The sequence below is a fragment of the Neovison vison genome, chromosome 3, assembly GCF_020171115.1.
Source record: "Neovison vison isolate M4711 chromosome 3, ASM_NN_V1, whole genome shotgun sequence".
NCBI lineage: Eukaryota > Metazoa > Chordata > Mammalia > Carnivora > Mustelidae > Neogale > Neogale vison.
The window spans coordinates 92,470,562-92,488,945 of NC_058093.1; the positions used below are offsets into that span (position 1 = coordinate 92,470,562).

Sequence of the window (18,384 nt, forward strand, 5' to 3'; positions counted from 1 at the left end):
TAGAAATAACTCATATGGTTTTAATTTACCTTCCCCTAATAACTAATGATGTTGAGTATCTTTTGAAATAGTTAACTGACATTAACTGAGAAAATGTCTGTTCAGATATTTTCTCTATTTTTAGAAATAACATTGTTGGACACCTGGATGGCTCAGTCAGTTAACCATCAGCCTTCAGCTCAGGTCATGATCCCAGGGTCCTGGGACTGAGTCCTGAATCAGGCTCCCTGCTCAGAGGGGAGTCTGCTTCTCCCTCTAACCACTCCCCTGCCTCCCCTGGCTCGAGTTCTCTCTCAAATAAAATCTTAAAAAAGAAAAGAAAAAAAAGGAAATACATATTTCCTTTAAAAAAATATTGTTTTCTTATAATTGAATTTTGGCAGTTCTTTATATAGTTTGAATGCAAAAGTCCTTTAGCCGGGGTGCCTGGGTGGCTCAGTCAGTTAGGCAGGCAACTCTTGATTTTGGCTCACATCCTGATGTTAGGGTTGTGAGATCAAGCTCCACATCAGGCCCCACACTCAGCAAGGAGTCTGCTTGAGATCCTCTCTCTCTTCCTCAGCCCCTCCCTCTGCTTATGTGCTCTTTCTCTCTCTAAAATAAATAAATAAATCTTTTAAAAAAAAAAGTCTTTTAGCAGCTATATTCTGAATAAAAGCTGCTAACTGTATAGATGCTTTGCAAAGTATTTTCTCCTAGTTTGTGTCTAATCTTTTCATTATGTGTTTTCTGAAGTTTTAAAACTTTACTTAAGCCTAATTTATCAATTTTTCTTTTATGTATTGTTTTTTGGTGTGATAGCTCAAAAGTCTTTGCCTAACACAAGACTATGAAGACTTTATCCTATGTTTTCTCTTCAAAGTTTTAAGTTTTAGGTTTATAATCCATTTTGCATTACTTTTTGTATTGGGCTTAAAGTTCATATAAGAAGTTCATATTTTTTTTTTCTTTCAGGAATATAGGTATCCAATTGTTCTAGTATCACTTGTTGAAAAGACTATTCCTTCTTCACTGAATTGTCTTTTCACGTTTATCAAAAATTAGGTATCAATATATGTAACAGTCTATTTCTGTACTTCCCATTCTGTTCCAGTAAGTTGTCTATCTTGTAACCAATATACTTCTTAATTCCTGAAGCTTTATTTACTTTTTAAAAATATTTTATTTATTGGAGAGAGAGGGAGAGGGAGAGAGCATAAGCATGCGGAGCAGCAGGAGAGAGAGAAGCAGGCTCCCTACTGAGCAGGGAATCTGATGCCAGAGCTTGATCCCGGGACCCCAGGATCATGACCTGAGCCAAAGGCAGACGCTTAACTGACTGAGACACCCAGGAGCCCCTTAAATCCTGAAGCTTTATAGGAAGACTTGTTATCATGTAGTTTTAGCCTTTCACTTTGATCTCTTTTTCAAAGTTATCTGACTGTTCTGGGCTCTTGCACTTGCATGTAAATTTTATATCCACTTGTCAAAAAACAAAACAAAACCAAAAAACCTGCTAAGGACATGTTGGTTCTACTAGTGAATTTTAAGAACTGAAATTTTAATACTGAGACTACTAATCCATGAACAAAAAACCAATTTTTTTTAAAGTTTTTTTTAATTTATTTGACAGACACAGCGAGATAGGGAACACAAGCAGGGGGAGTGGGACAAGGAGGAGGCTTCCCGCTGAGCAGGGACCCCCCAATATGGGGCTTGATCCCAAGACCCTGGCATTATGATCTGAGCCAAAGGCAGTCGCTTAACGACTGAGCCACCCAGGCGCCCCCCCAAATTTCTCTTTTTATTTATTCAGGTAGTCCCTGAATTTCACTTATCAATATCTTGTAATTATCAGTTCAGTCTTTTGACATCTTTTGCTAGATATATGCGTATATATTTAATATTTTTGATGCTACTGCAAATGTCATTTTTAATTTAAATTTTTATTGAGATAGCTACGGTTCACGTGTAGTTTTAAGAAATTAATAGATTCCAGCTTGAGAGAAATACGGCAACACAGTAGAAGGACTCTAGGCTCCTCCTGTCCCACAAACACAACTAGGTAACTATCAGATTATCCTAAATACCCCAGGAATAGACTAGAAGACTGAAAGAAAAAACTCCACAACTAAAGGGAGAGAAGAGGCCACACTGATAAAGGTAAGAAGTGTGGAGACCTGACTTAGTGGAGAATGGACTGTGGGTGCTGTAGAGGGGAGGCAGTCGCAGTCATGGAGAAGGATGAGGGAGAGAGGAGCACACAGAGGAGTTCAAAAGGGAATGTTTCTCCAAAAATGATGGGTTGTAAAATGAGAGGACCTGAATTTCATGACTTCTTGCAATAAGTGGGGCTAGAGTTCTGTGGGCTTGGCTAGGATAGAGTTTGGAGGTTAATGCCCTGCTCCTGGAGAGAAGGCAGACAAAGAACCCAGGGGTAGGTTGTGTGGAAACAGCTATCTGAAGAATGTCTGGGACACATCAGGGTCACATTATTTGCTCTTCTCTGAGGACATCCCTGAGAGGAAGCATTCACAGCGACACTTCTCCTAGAACAAAGGAGCTAGTCAGTGCCAGTTAACTCCCCCACCCCTCAGCATAAATACAGACCCAGCACTGCATCCACATTGGCTGCCTTACTTGCTAACACCAAGCCCCACTCCCTTGCACTCCAGCAGGACCACCCTTCTCAGTCAAGCTTCTGTCAGTCCCAGCATAGCAGGCCCTTCCTCCAGAAAATCAGCACAAACCCTGCCCATAGTTTCGCAGGGCCTCAGTTCCAGATGAAGCAGTGTCAGGTCCCATTTCATAAACAGCCCAGAACATAGCTAGTTAAAATCTGCCACATCTACATTAGGGATGAAACATGGCCTCCAGCAAAGAAGGAGAGTCTTGTGGACAACTGGCTTAAAGGACAGAGTGACCAGAATACAACAGTGGACCACATGCAAAACACACTTGAGACGTGCCCTTGGAAGTGCCAGGCCCTGGGCACTACATAACTTCTTCTTCATTAGGCCATTACTTTCAGGAACAGAAGACATAACTGCCATAATAATCACCAAACTAAAACAGGAATAAATAGAAAAGTTGAAGAGACTGATAACCAGCAAAGAAATGAATCAGTAATCAAAAAACTTGCAACAACAAAAGTCCAGGATCAGAGAGATGGCTTCACAGGCAAATTCTACCAACCATTCAAATAAGAGTTAATACCTATTCTTCTCAAACTATTCTAAAAAATAGAAAAAGAAGGAAAACTTCCACTTTCATTCTATGAGGCCAATATTATCGATACCAAAACCAGATGAAGACACCGTTAAAAAGGAGTACTACAGGTCAATATCCCTGAAGAATATAGATATGAAAATCCTAGCAAACTGAATCCAATACATTAAAAAAAATCATCACCACAATCAAGTGGAATTTATTCCCAAGCTGCAAGTTTGGTTCAGTATTCATAAATCTATCAACATGACAGATCACATTAATAAAAGAAAGGATAAGAACCATATGATCATTTCAATAGGTGCAGAAAAGATATTTGACAAAGTACAAAATGCATTCCTGATAAAAACCCTTAAAAAATTAGGTTTAAAGGGAACACATCTCAACATACAATGACCATATATGAAAACCCCACAGCTAATATCATCCTCACTGGGGGAAAAACCGAGAGACTTTCCCTATGTTAAGGAACAAGAAGACAAGGATGTCTACTCTCACTAACATAGTACTGGAAGTTTCTGCCATGGCAAGGAGACGACAACAACAAAAAATAAAAGGCATCTAAATCAGCATGGAAGTAATAAAACTTTCCCTATTTGCAGAAGACGGGACTCCACCAAGAAACTGCTAGAACTGATGCATGAATTCAGTAAAGTCTCAGGATACAAAATCATCATAAAACCATCTGTTGTATTTCTATATACCAATAATGAAGCGGCAGAGGGAGAAATTAAGGAATCAGTGTCATTTACACCTGCACCAAAAATGATTAAGGTACTTTGGAATAAATCTAACCAAAGAGGTGAAAGACCTGTACTCTGAAGAATGTAAAGCACTAATGAAAAAACTTAGGATGGCACAAAGAAATGGAAATATATTCCATGCTCATGGACTGGAAGAACAAATATTGTTAAAATGTTTTATTACCCAAAGCAATCTACACATTTAATGCAATCCCTATCAAAATATCAATAGCATTCTCTGGAGAGCTAGAACAATCAATCATAAAACTAATACAGGACTACAAGAGACCCTGAATAGCCAAAGCAACCTTAAAACAGAAAAGCAAAGCTGGAGGCTTCACAATTCTGGACTTCAAGTTGTATTACAAGCTGTAATAATTAAAGCAGTATGGTACTGGCACAAAAACAGACACAAAGAACAATGGAACAGAACAGAGAACCCAAAAATGTATCCACAATCATATATCAACTGATGTTCAACAAAGCAGGAAAGAACATCCAATGGGAAAAAGACTGCCTCTTCAACAAACTGTGTTGGGAAAACTGGACAGCAACATGCAAAAAGAATGAAACCGGACCACTAGCTTATACCGTACACAAAAATAAACTCAAAATGAAAGACCTAAATGTGAGACCTAAAACCACAAAAATCCTAGAAGAGAACACAGGCATACGTAACCTCTTTGACATTGGCTGTAGCAACTTCCTTCTGCATATGTCTCCTAACACAAAGGAAACAAGCAAAAGTAAAGTACTGGGTCTTCATCAAAATAAAAAGCTTCTGAAAGCAAATGAAACAATCCACAAAACTAAAAGGCAACCTACAGAATGGGAGAAGATATCCGCAAATGATATATCCAGTAAGAGGTTAATATCCAAAATATATGAAGAGCTTATAAATTTAAGAACTTATAAATTTAAAAATGGGCAGAAGACAGACATTTTTCCAAAGACATCCACATGGCCAACAGACCAATTAAAAGATGCTCAACATCACTCATTATCAGGGAAATTCAAATCAAAACTGAAATGAGGTATCACCTCACATTTGTCAGAATGGCTAAAATCAACAACATAAGAAACAAGAGGAGTTGGTCAAAATGTGGAGAAACAGGAACTCTTTTGCACTGTTGGTGGGAATACAAACTGGTAGAGCCACTTTGGAAAGTATGGAAGTTTCTCAAAAAAGTTAAAAATGGAAAATACAAAAATACTGACTCAAAGGAATACATGCACCCTGATGTTTATGGCAGTATTATCAAGAATAGTCAATTTAAGAAAATAGCCCAAGTGTCCATCGACAGATGAACGGGTAATGAAGTTGTGATATATACAGAATGGAATATTACTCAGCCAAAAAAAAAAAAATCCTGCCATTTGCAGTGACATGAATGGGGCCAGAGAGTACTATGCTAAGTGAAAAAACCAAATACTGTATGTTTTCACTTATATGTGGAATTTAAGAAACAAAACAAATGAGCAAAGAGAAAAAAATAACAGAGAGAGGCAAATCAAGAAACAGAGTCTTAACTACAGAGAATAAACTAGCTACCAGAAGGGAAGTAGATGGGGGATGGGTTAAATGGATGATGGGAATTAAGGAGGGCACTTATGTTGAGCACCAGGTGATATATGAATTGCTGAATCATCATGTTGTACATCTGAAACTAATATTACACTGTATGCTAACTAACAAAAATTTAAATAACAACTTGGGGCAATAAAAGAAATAACAGATTCTAAGGCCCCGCTGGTAATATTTTATAAAACAAGTACAATATTGGGGTGCCTCGGTGGCTCAGTTGGTTAAACTCTGCCTTCGGCTTGGATCATGATCCTAGGGTCCAGGGATTGAGCCCCAGGTTGGGCTCCCTGCTCCGTGAGGAGCCTGCTTCTCCCTCTCTCTCTCTGCCATTCTCCCAGTTTGTACTCTCTGTCAGATAAATAAATAAAATCTTAAAAAGAAAAAAAAAGTACAATATCACATACTCTCTTTCCCTCTGTCTGTGTATGTGTATATATGTACGAATATATACATGCACATATTCACACACAAAGGCGTATGCATAAACTTACATATTATATATAGAGATATAAATGGCATGGACATCAATACTTTTCAGAAAAACCTCCCGATGTCCTTCAGGATTGAGAACTACTGGGATTTGAGATTTTCTGGCATTTTTGCATTGATTCTCAAACTTCAAGAAATCACCATTATAGGGGGACCTGGGTGGCTCAATTGTTTGGGCATCTGACTTCAGCTCAGGTCATGATCTCGGGGTCCTGGGATCAAGTCTCATGTTGGACTCCTCCTCAGCGGAGAGTCTGCTTCTCCCCCTCTCTCTGTCTCTTCCCCACCCCACTCATGGGCACATTCTTTCTTTCTAATAAATACATAAATTTTCTTTAAAAAAAAAAAAAAATCACCATTACAAAAGAACATTATATAACATTAACATTTTTTTCTCTTTCTGTGTTATCATGTTAAAAAATAAATGTCTGAATACTAGGAATTAAGTTAGAAAAAAATCCAATATTTTCTTCTTTTTTATCTTATTATTTTATTTATATATTCTAACTAGTTCAAGATATTTTTATGCCTTATTGATTTAAAATAAATCTAATTTCCATATTATCTTCACTGTCTATTTCATAATATGCTCAAGAGCCATCTATAAATAGTATAAATTAATTCTTCAATATTTTAAGTTATTTGGAGTTTTTCTTTGATGATAGCTTTCTAGATACAACAAGTTGAGGAGATTTTTCAGCTTTTTAAGACCTAATTACTTACTTTGTCTGCAGCTGCCAACAAGTTGTCAGCCATTTTGTCAAGGTTTGGTGCTTTCCCTGTGTAAATGAATCTCATCATTTCTTTAAAAACCTCAGGGTCTACATCATTTATTTCCACTCGATTCTGATATTGAAAACAACATAAAAAAGTTACACTCAAAGAACATACACACGCACAAATGAACCAAAGCAAAACTTTGATAATAATTTAACTAAGCCTGCACCCAAATGCTCTATTTAAACTCTACTTTAAAATGGAGATAAGTAAATCTTCAGTAAGCTAAGCAGGCAAAGTGAAGCAAGCAGGTCTAAAAGAAGTATACCCAGACAAGTACTGCCATGTAGGCACATAAAACCTCAATTTTTCAATTAAAAAAGAGTAAAAAAACAAACAAAAGCCTTTAGGCCAAACAAAATATGTGTGTTCAGTTTTTAACCTCTCTCTTAGAAGAAGACAGCTATTAATTTTTTCTTTGTTGAATTCCAAGGTCATAGCACAATGCCTATGACCCCAAAACCAATAATGCTATTCCTAGCACTAAGCAAAAGCAGGGTCAGGTATTTCATATAATTCCACAGCCACTACCTTGGAACTCTCCCTTTTGCAAAAATGACATGTCATACTATCTATGGGCATATCACCTCTTTGCTCAAAACATACTCAAGTCCAGTGAGCAGTAATCCCTCCCCCCGCCTTTTTTTGAGCAGTAATCCCTTTTTTATTCCTGTATCTTTGTATCTGATTTCTCTCAAGGGATCAATGAAGCTAAACATCCAACACTAAACCATACCAGACTTTTCTGACCCTTTGCTGACAATAATTGACATTATTCATGTTTCCTTGTGTGGTAGTCATCAGAAAGCTAATCATAGTATCTGGCAGAACAACAATCCAAGGAAAGAAAGCAGCTATTTGCTGCAGCCTTAAGTTCTACAGAAAGAATGAAGGAGAGCCATATAAGTAAACTGGAGTTATCTAGTTAGAGCATGAAGGTTGCTATGTAATGTAACCAGCAAAGAATCCATTTCTGATCTTTAATCTGACTACATTTTAAGACAACAGTGAAGGACAAACATTTGGGAAAACCAAAGAGATACTGGTTACAGCAGACATATAGTAACACTGATGTAATTTATGTCATTTTAAAAAAAAATCTAATAAATATCTTATTTTAGTGGTAAAAAGAATGCAGAATTCCAAAATCAATAGATAGTTTAGAAAAGAAGAATAAACATCTTAACCAGAGAAATCTCAAATAGCTATGGACCAGAACCACTCTTCTGGATAAGAACTACCCACTTATTTTGCCACCAGATGGACATCAAAATAGCTATTATTTGGAATATTCACCCACATTAGGCTACATCTATTGTTCTACTACAGAACATTTTTTTCCCTATCCCTCTATTTCTAAAATCATAATGTAACAATGAGAACATGAACCGTTACTTTCAAAACATACATTTCACTATTCTACATTAGCACAAATTAAATATTAGCCTTTAAACCATGTTTACCTTTTTGCTTTCTTCCATTTCATGTTCAAACATTGCATTAAAAACTGGGGATCGAGCTGTAACAAGATTAAGCATCATTATTTAATGCACAGATGTATGGAAAAAATGTACAATATTGCCCAAAAGTTTAAAAGTACCTGCAAGTACAGACTTATGAGCTTTAAATTCTTGTCCTCTCACAAAAAAACTGCAATCTGTAAATCTTGTGTTTTCCCAGAGATTACCTAAATCTTCTGCTAGTCGACATTCAGGCACCTTCAAAGTATTTGTATTAGTATGTCCTGATATATTTACTGAATCTTGGACCACACTCACCTAATAAAAAAGGGACAGCAAGAAAAACACTTTTATAAATTAGTATCAGTAATTAAGTCTATACTTAGATTTCTTATCATTAAAATCATCTGGATAATTCAAAGTACTCCTGATCATAAATGTTAACACTGGCAACTAAATTTAAGGATACAATTTAAAGGAGAGACTAGAAAAAGATCAGAAACACTAGATCATTTTCAAGTGACATTTTATGTAAATAGATGGCTTAGCGATTGGTTGGAATGCTTGGTCATTAAATTAATCACAAAAACTATTTCTCAGGAAAATAAAAGTCATAAGATGAGGGTGAACTGAACAAGCAGGAGACATTTCAGAGAGATGAAGGAAGAAATTTCTTTAATTCTTCTCATTTACACCAAAGACCTATCAACATTTAAAGTTTATTATACATGTAATAAACATGGCATCACACTCAAAAGGACTTTTTAAGAGTATTAAAAAAATGTTATACAACTACAGTATATGACAAGCAATTTCTGAAGTATTTTAAGTGTAATTCCTACATGTTTTGACTCTAGTAAAATTGATTTAAATATCTAGTAATATTGATTTAAATTGTAAAATACAAGAATTCTCACAAAAGCATTGTGCTCATTAAAATTCATGGAAATCTTTTAATATAATCAACAGTAAGAATAATACAAATACAATTTAGTTCAATCTGTAGACCTTCTGTTTATCTATGAAATAATAAATAAAACTTAGTATGATTAAAACACTGCTTTTATAAAGATTTCAATATAATTGGATTAAATTTTCTCTCATTAAAGATGACTATGTACTGAAAAATCTTAAAAGACCATTGATTCTTGTGCATGACTTTTTAGAAAAAGTATGTTACTAATATTAGAAATTTCATATTACATTTAATAAGTGGAAGAAAATACCAGTCAATTAGTAAAGCAAATATTTCAGAGTAAATGAACCATTAGTGCATTAGTGCTACGTGTTAGTTATCTACTGTTTTAAGCTTCTAAGTTTTGTGGTCATTTGTTAGCTAACACAGAACGTGTAATAATGGCCCAGTATAAAATATTTGAAGATATTAAATCTCAGGAAGTCCTCCTTCATCCTGATGATATAAACATGTATCACATGCAAATAAACAGATACTTCTAGAGAAAAATTTTATTTTTCTGAGGATATTTTTATTAGCCATTGTTTTTACAACTTGTATTATTAACTATTTGGAATCCTGTATATCATAGAAATCATCTTATTTAATCACCTTGTTTTACAGACAGACTTCAAAGGAAGATCAAAGAAGGTAACTAATGTGTCAATCACACTAGCAATCAGTATCAAAGGAAGACTAGAGACTATAATTCTCAAGATATTTTTTTTTTAGACCATTCTTTATACTACACAAATACTTCTTTGGATATCTTTTAAAATCAGTAGTGTTACTTTAATGCAACTATGGTTCAAAAAGGATTTATTGCAAAAACACTGTGAGATGATTTTCTACATATAAGAGCCAAGATATTGTGTATGTACATACATACATAAATACATAAAATCCAACATAAAGGTTCTTTATTCTGTTAATTGTTTAAACTTCTAAATCGTTTCTAAAATGACTACAAAAAAGAAAAAAAGAACTTCACTAATCCCTACCTAATTACCGTGTTTTGCCACCCACTATAACTTAATGATACTTAAAAAATGCTGGTGTTGATATTCAGGGTTTAGTTATAGATCACTTTTTTAATCACAGAAACAATATTCACTTCTTCCTATCAAGCACTGCTCTTAAAAATTTCTAGACAGTAGAAGTGGACTAGTTCAATTACTTGCATAAAGTATGCAGTCAAGTCATAAAAATGTGACAACATAATTTAGGGAAGGATTTTTAAATTTTTATTTATTGTCTATTATCCTAACTCAAAATAATATATTAAATAGAAAAATTTGGCCATAATCAGGTGACAGAAAAAATAAAATGAAAAAATACAGCCATTTTTATGAGGCACAGATATTGATAATGTTTTATTTTTATTTTGTATATGTAATCATAATTCAGAAGTTGTATTATTAACATTCATCTACACAGTATCATCATGGCGACCACAAGTTTTAACTAAGACTTAATTAAGATTTCATACTTCAAGGTATATTCAAGGTATATGCAAATTTTGCCACTCTTAATCAACTATCTAACAATCCCTCACAGTGGCTCCACAGTGAGAAACTTTCGATAGTCCAATTTCACATATTCAAGGTATATTCAAGGTATATTATGCAGCAAAAATTAACAACCTATTAACAGAATTAACAGAACAAAATCTGATTATTTTCTTGATACCTATAATTAAGAAATTGGTAACATTTAGTTTTCTCTAGCACATATTCAAACACAGGTAATGAACATTCTTACTGAATGGAACCTAGAGTAAAAAATTCAGAAAAAAGTCTGAGATTCTTTCCTATGGCTAAATTATTGTTCTTTCAAAATAAAAAGGCAAAGTTATAATATTCAAAACTGACAAATGCTGCAAAGCAAAACATGAAACACATCTGAAAACTCTTCTTCAAATCTGGTTTCAGCTCAATTGTGAGAATTATGATTTAGACTAAAGATGAACATGTACAGATTCTAATCAACTGTGACTACCCTAGAAATCTGGGTCTCTCATAGTGTGAACTGAAGGACTTATGTGTTTTTCCAGTTTTAAAAAATCTCAATTCTCCAAACTAGTTTTAAAAGCTAGGAATTGGGCGCCTGGGTGGCTCAGAAGGTTAAAGCCTCTGCCTTCAGCTCAGGTCATGATCCCAGGGTCCTGGGATCAAGCCCTGCATCAGGCTCTCTCCTTGGTGGGGAGTCTGCTTCCTCCTCTCTCTCTGCCTCTCTCTCTGCCTACTTGTGATCTCTCTCTCTGTCAAATAAATAAAAGCTAGGAATTTACAATGGTTCCCATAGTACAAATTTTGCCACTCTTAATCAACTATCTAATGATCCCTCACAGTGGCTCCACAGTGAGAAACTTTCGATAGTCCAATTTCACATTTTCTAAAATAGCAGATCTTAGACTTTCTGACTGTCCTAGGTAGGTATCCTTCTTAAAAATTTGGTTGACAGAAACAAGGTTGTCATTTTGTTATAAAAGGGCTTTTATTTTTTTTAATTTTAATTTTTTAAAAGATTTTATTTATTTATTTGACAAACAAGAGATCACTGGTAGGGAGAGAGGCAGGCAGAGAGAGAGAGAGAGAGAGAGAGGAAGAGAAGCAGGCTTTCCGCCGAGCAGAGAGCCCAATGTGCGGCTCGATCCCAGGACCTTGGGATCATGACCTGAGCTGAAGGCAAGAGGCTTTAACCCACTGAGTCACCCAGGTGCCCCCATAAAAGGGCTTTTTAAAGAATAAAACCTAACTTCCATCCATTATCACAAATATTTTAAAACAGAAGTGATAACTTAGCAACAAAAAGATAGGATGAGAAAAACGGTGTATCCTTCTAAATGAATTAACTTCAAGAAAAACTCAATACATACATATATTCTATCTGTATATACATAATCTTCTGCAATCATGGAATACTATGGGTCTAAAGACTATGAGGTTTAAAATCTATTGGACTGGGTGCCTGGGTGGCTCAGTGGGTTAAGCCTCTGCCTTCAGCTCAGGTCATGATCTCGGGGTCCTGGGATCAAGCCCTGCATCAGGCTCTCTGCTCAGCAGGGAGCCTGCTTCCCCGCCTCCCCTCTGCCTGCCTCTCTGCCTACTACTGATCTCTCTCTCTGTCAAATAAATAAAATCTTTGAAAAAAATCTATTGGATTTTAAAAGATGGACTAATCTAAACAGTTTTCTATTTTTCAAAGGTATTCCTCGGCACTCAAAGGTATTCCTCAAGTCTTGTTTTCTGCATCATTTTGGGAGGGGGAGAAGGGGCAGAGATCTTTACACTGCTAGAAATATCTACCTCTGGCTACTTGATTCATGATATGGAAGTTGCAAGATGAAGTTAGGTCTTGCAGAAAAAGGGTAGCACCAAACTGCCTTACCTGTCTACAGCACCACTTGCAGGGGAGGGGGAGGAGGCAGTTCTTTAGGTAGGGCAGTGCAATGCTTCCTCCTCTTCTGCAAGCAGTGCTGAAGGTGCTGTAGAAGGAAGGGCATCAATGAGAGGTATGGAAGAAATGGTGGAGGGCATGAGGAATGTTTGTTCAGATTACTTTTTGCCCACCGATGCTAAATACAGTGCCCAGAGTATAAGTCTCTACATCAGTAAAAAGGTACATATTACAACTATCCAAAACTGAATCTGACCAATGCCAACTTACAAGTCATGGTGGGTTATATTTTTAGGAGTTCACTAGTAGGTGGATAAAAAACATACTTCAAAAGTATATATTGAAAAAAGATTCTTAATTTCAGCCTTCATTCTGAATTTCTTGGTTGACTAGGTTCCAATATAATATGCTTAGGAAAATATCTGTTAACACTATTTGAATTCTAAGAACAACAACAAAAAAGAAATTATTTTTGTAAGAGTTTATTTACATAAAGACTTTTAACTGCAATAAATTTTTGAAACTGGATTACATAACTTTAAAGGTCCTTTAAATTTAAAGATTATATGACTTAAAAAATTTAACATGTTGGAATTTAAGATAACTGCTAAAATTCTGGAAGAGTCTACATTAAGGATGCTAAAATTTTAAAATAATATAACCTGTATTTATTTAAAATATTACTCTGGATATATGTCTATTGGCAACAAATGTTTTAGTATTTGTTCTACAAATTATTTAATGATAAACTCTGCTGAAGACACTAGTGGTATGTGCTTTACCAACCAAATAATTATATTCATAACAAATTCATCCTACAGTTCATTTAACTTGCCTAAGTGGAAATAAGATGCACTGTATTTGCATTATGTACTCTCTAGAGCCACATTTCAATTTATTTTTCTGACACAGCATAAAATCATACAATTAGTTTATAATGTTGCCAAGAAATTCTACATATTCCTACTATGAGATTAAGGCTAATTTTGTAGCTGTTAAAATAAGTTACCATACTTCCAAGACACTCATTGGTCTGAAATATATTTTACACTGAGTTTACTTGATCATAACTTTTCAATCAGTTTTCCTATGAAAACTACCAACTACCTTAAACATTTTGATAAAACTATGTATATTCTCTATAAATTGTATTGGTAACATAACATAATCCTTGAATTCACTCCAAAGAGGAATCTCAACAATTTGTATGAGTAAAACCATGTAATGGTAACAATGACAAAAGCAAATTCCAACCTCAAATTACGACAAATCATAGGTGTAAATTATTTCAGGGGCTATGCTGGTACTATTAAAATATGACATTTTGTACAAATAAATATACCTTGCAAGTTTGTGAACAGACATGGGCAAATTTTAAAAATTTGGGATGCTATTTCTTATAATGCTAACATCTATTTAAAATGAACCCAAATGTCTGAATAAACAAAAAGCTTCCCAATCTTTTCAGGCACTTTCATTATGTATGTTATCTATTTCAGTATGTATTCAAATTGATATACTACTAATCATGTTTAATACAGTCGACCTGAAAATGACAAAAAAATGATGAACATCTATGTCAGAATTATTCAGAATGAAGAACATACTTACACATTTTCATAAAAAGATATACATATCCATAGTCTTCCTAGGAGGAAGAAGTACTTAGTATGATGTAGTGTAACTACCATATATAATTTATAGCTATATACATGACAGTTTTTTCAGGATAAGCTACTTACTACACTAATTTCTGAAACAATCTAGTCTTACTAGTAAAACACTTACAAATGAAACCTTATCAATTATTCCAATTACTTAATTTTAAAAATATACCCTTAAATTTAAAAAAGTATAACCGATATTGTTCTACTTTGTATTTTTGTTTATCATGAGATATAACTTTGGAGTTCCTTAAAATAAAAAATATACCCACCTCACAAAATAATGTAAGCTTGTCATCTGGTAAAAGACCATTAGCTTCGTCAAGCAAAAAATCCCTTCGAATGAATTTTTTAAAACCCCAGTCTTTCCCTTGTACAAACCGATATGCTCTTTGGCTTTCTGGTGGAAAACAGAATAGAAGTTCAAATAAAAAAGTCATCTAATTGATAACATAGTTAAATGAATGCACAAAAATTAAACTTGGCCAATATATCCATTATGAGAATTATAGATGTATGTGTTCATAAATGAAATGTCTTAAGAGTTATATCACACAGTACAAGATTGTTTCACAGCAGTATTCAAATTCTGGCCACCACCAATCAGCTCACATTCAGATTTCTGTATCTCTAAGTGGAAGAAAAGCCGTATCAAAACTCTTGGAGAAGAAAGACATCTCTCTAACAGTGCGGGCCCTTGAATAATGGAGGAGGAACAAAATACACTGGCACAGCCATATTCCTCCTCATCAAAACCTGATTATAGACACATACCCCTCATTTCTTATTCTCGCTCTAAAAATAGATGCTCTGTATCACCAGGGCATCCTTTAACATTCCTGGGGCATCTATCCTACTAATTTAAGTTTTACTCAACTAGAGAAAGATCCATCAACCGATCAAACAAAACCAAGTCTCTTATCACTCCTAGATCTATCCCCTCATCCCTAAAAACAACTTCCATGAAGTCTAAAAGATGGTTTTAGTACAATTTTTAAAAGACAACCAATAATGTCTGAGGTAGATGTTTCAAATGCCTAGCATACTACAGAATTGTGTATTATAAAATAAACAAGATCCTCAGTAGAAAGTATTTACAATCTGTTACACAAAGTATTAACGAGAGGTGAAAAACAAGTAATAAATTTTAATAGAAAGACTCCACATTATGGAATGAATGTTTGTATCCCCTCAAAATCCTTATGTTGTGATCACATGCCCCTGAAGGATGGTATTAGGAGGTCAGTGATTAGAATTAGATGAGTTCATGAGGGTAGAGACGTGAGGAATGTGATTAGTGCTCTTAAAAAGGAGACTCCACAAAGCTCCCTAGCTCCATCAGCCATATAAAGACAGTGAGAATTCAGCAATCTACAACCCAGAAGATGGTCTTCACCAGAACTTGACCATGCTGGCACTCTCATCTTGAACTTTCAGCCTTCAGATCTGTGAGAAGCCAATGTCTGTTGTTTATTATGGTACTTTGTGTTTAGCAGCCTAAACCAAGACACTCCACTACCATAAATGTCAGACATGAGGAAAATATATATAAAATTATGTATTACTTTGACAATAAAAGATATTATTTAAAATTTTATCTGGAGGAAGGTTTTTTTATTTTTGGTAATGATAGTACTTGATTCTAGGACTCACTTCTAGAAATCACGTAAAATTAAAAAAATTTAATGTGGCAGTTCATAATATATTTTCCTACTATGCACACTATACATTTCCTACAATGCTCTTCTATTACGAGGAGTTTCAGTTGGCTATATACATGAAGCTTTGAAATGAAGTTAATAGGTCCTGAGACTAAGAAAAACTGATTTCCTTGGTCAGTGTTCTGTCCATCCCTCAAAAAAAATTCCAGTGACAGAATACCAAAACATTCAATCTCCTTTCACACTGTTCCTCAGATTTTATTATCTGGAAAAACAGCAAAGGAGAACTATTTCCTGAACACCCATTATATTTGCCAGGAATTGAAGCAGGCACAATACCCTAAAAGCAACTATTTTTCTAAGTGACAAGTATATACTGTTTTAGGGCATGAAAAGTAGAATTTTAATATTATTTTTAACAAATTTTACATGTCTTATGAAGTCTAAGATTCATTAAAATAACCATAAGTCAAGACCAGCATTTAGAATTAAACAATGGCTACATGGCACGTTTGAGGTTAAGCAGATTTCAGTGGGGAAAAAAAAATATATCCTTTTCTAGGCAAAAGTACATAAGCTAACACATAGTTACTCAGAGACTTTACTCCAAACCACTTACCCATTGCTTTTGTTTCTTCCCTTTTGGCGTTTAGAAGGGAAAATTTGAATTTTGCTCGAACTTCACTTTTTGGGCAGCTGACTAAAAGCAAATATAAGGACAAGTAGTCTTTACTTTCATCATCTAATCCCTTTGGATTTACCCTCAGGCACCTAAAATAAAACAACAAGCTCATATGGAGGAATATAAAACTTAAAACATTCAAAAAAGAGAGAGGCAATGCTGAAATTAGTTGTTAAATATCACAAATAGCACTCCTATTAAATATCTCCAGTTCTTTATAATTCTCTATACTATTAGGAACTTACTATTAATCTAATATAACCCATTAAGAAACAGTAACAAAACCATAAAGTAGCTGATAATATCAAAAACAAAAATTCAAAACAAAAATCTTACCATTTCATTTTGTCACTGGGGCTAGATGAGAATGTTGAACTTTTTAACACTTCACCCATTTCCTCTCGACAAAAACTGAAGTTATTAATGGTCCACATGTAGGAAAATTTTACTACTTTAACCTAAGAGATTCAGAAAACCACTTTTACAATGATGACTTTTTTGCTTTAACTTGTCATGTTAAAATCCCATGACCTACTTTTTTAACACTTGTAGTAACTCTAACAAAATGCTTTACAATATTTTCAAAATACTATAAAAATTTTAAGTGATATAAAGTAAGGCATTTTTAACAGCACGTACCTGTGTATAACACCAGCTTTCTGCTATAGGACCAGTAGACATATCTCCAGGGAGAGGTGGGCTGGGTTCCCGAGACATTGCCACTTTACTGCAGTCTTCCAAGATTTATGCAATATCCCACACAGATGAATACTTTACTACAAAGAAAAGAAGTTCCATTTACTGATCAAAAGGTTTGACTGAATCAAGAGGGAGTATTTAAACAGTCATAAGACAATTAGTTTCCCAAATTTGATTATGAGGGAACGTGCAAGGGTTTCATTATTTCAATAATTAAAAAAGAAAAAAATCAAAACATTTTGTGACATGTAACACTTAAAATCTAAACAAACTTAATGCTTACAGATATTCTTTTATAAAGGTATACTTATCAAAATACCACAAAGCAAAAAATAACATAGTTTAATAGTAAGAATAAAAACATAAAAGCACAAAATAACATGGGCGCTTACTGATAATATTATGATTAAGCCTTGAACAAGAAAGGGGTTAGGAGCACTGAACCTCCTTACAGTCAAAAATGCACATATCACTTTTGCCTCCCCAGAAACTTAACTACTAATAGCCTACTGTTGACCAGAAGTCTTACTGATAACATAACAGTTGAGTAACACATATTTTACATATGTTATATACTGTATCTTTAAAATAAAGCTAGAGAAAAAAGTCATTAAGAAAATCATAAAGAAAATGCATTTACTGTACAATATTTATTGAAAAAAATCTTCATATAAGTTGACCTGCATGGTTCAAACCCATGTTATTCAAGCGTCAACTAATATCTGATTCACCTTTATCTTCTGATATATCAAAAGGATTGCGAAGTTAGAGCAGTCCTAAAAACTACAAATATTAGTCACTCATCTGTCTAAGTTTTGGTCAAAATACTGGAGTAGAAACTAACAAGCAATATTTTATGTGAAGAATAACATAGATTTCCACAGAAGTCTACGTCTATCTCATATAAACAGGTCTCTGTTGAAGATTTTGTCCCAGTCGGAGTGTCCCTTACCAGATAATATGTACTTATCATAAAATTTCCTCCTAGTTAGCTGCTGTCTTACTACATTCATTTAGAAACATAATTAATTCAGCATAATCTTGCTTGGATATTAGTGACTAA

The 18,384-nt window shown here is 34.5% G+C and overlaps 1 protein-coding gene across 2 annotated transcripts in view; it reads right to left on the reverse strand.

Annotated features, from left to right (window-relative positions):
• SPOPL (speckle type BTB/POZ protein like) overlaps positions 1–18,384 on the reverse strand; it is a 65,134-nt gene that overhangs the window by 8,220 nt on the left and 38,530 nt on the right. Inside the window, exons 2-8 of one of the 2 annotated variants that reach the window (XM_044242557.1) lie at positions 17,262–17,398; positions 16,959–17,080; positions 16,560–16,711; positions 14,552–14,679; positions 8,489–8,579; positions 8,265–8,320; positions 6,748–6,870 (exon numbers count right to left, since the gene is read on the reverse strand). In XM_044242557.1, coding sequence (XP_044098492.1) covers positions 6,748–6,870; positions 8,265–8,320; positions 8,489–8,579; positions 14,552–14,679; positions 16,560–16,711; positions 16,959–17,080; positions 17,262–17,339 — 750 coding nt within the window. In that variant the 5' untranslated portion in view covers positions 17,340–17,398. Of the gene's footprint in view, positions 1–6,747; positions 6,871–8,264; positions 8,321–8,401; positions 8,580–14,551; positions 14,680–16,559; positions 16,712–16,958; positions 17,081–17,261; positions 17,399–18,384 lie in introns of both variants that reach the window. The other variant, XM_044242556.1, reaches the window with a different exon arrangement.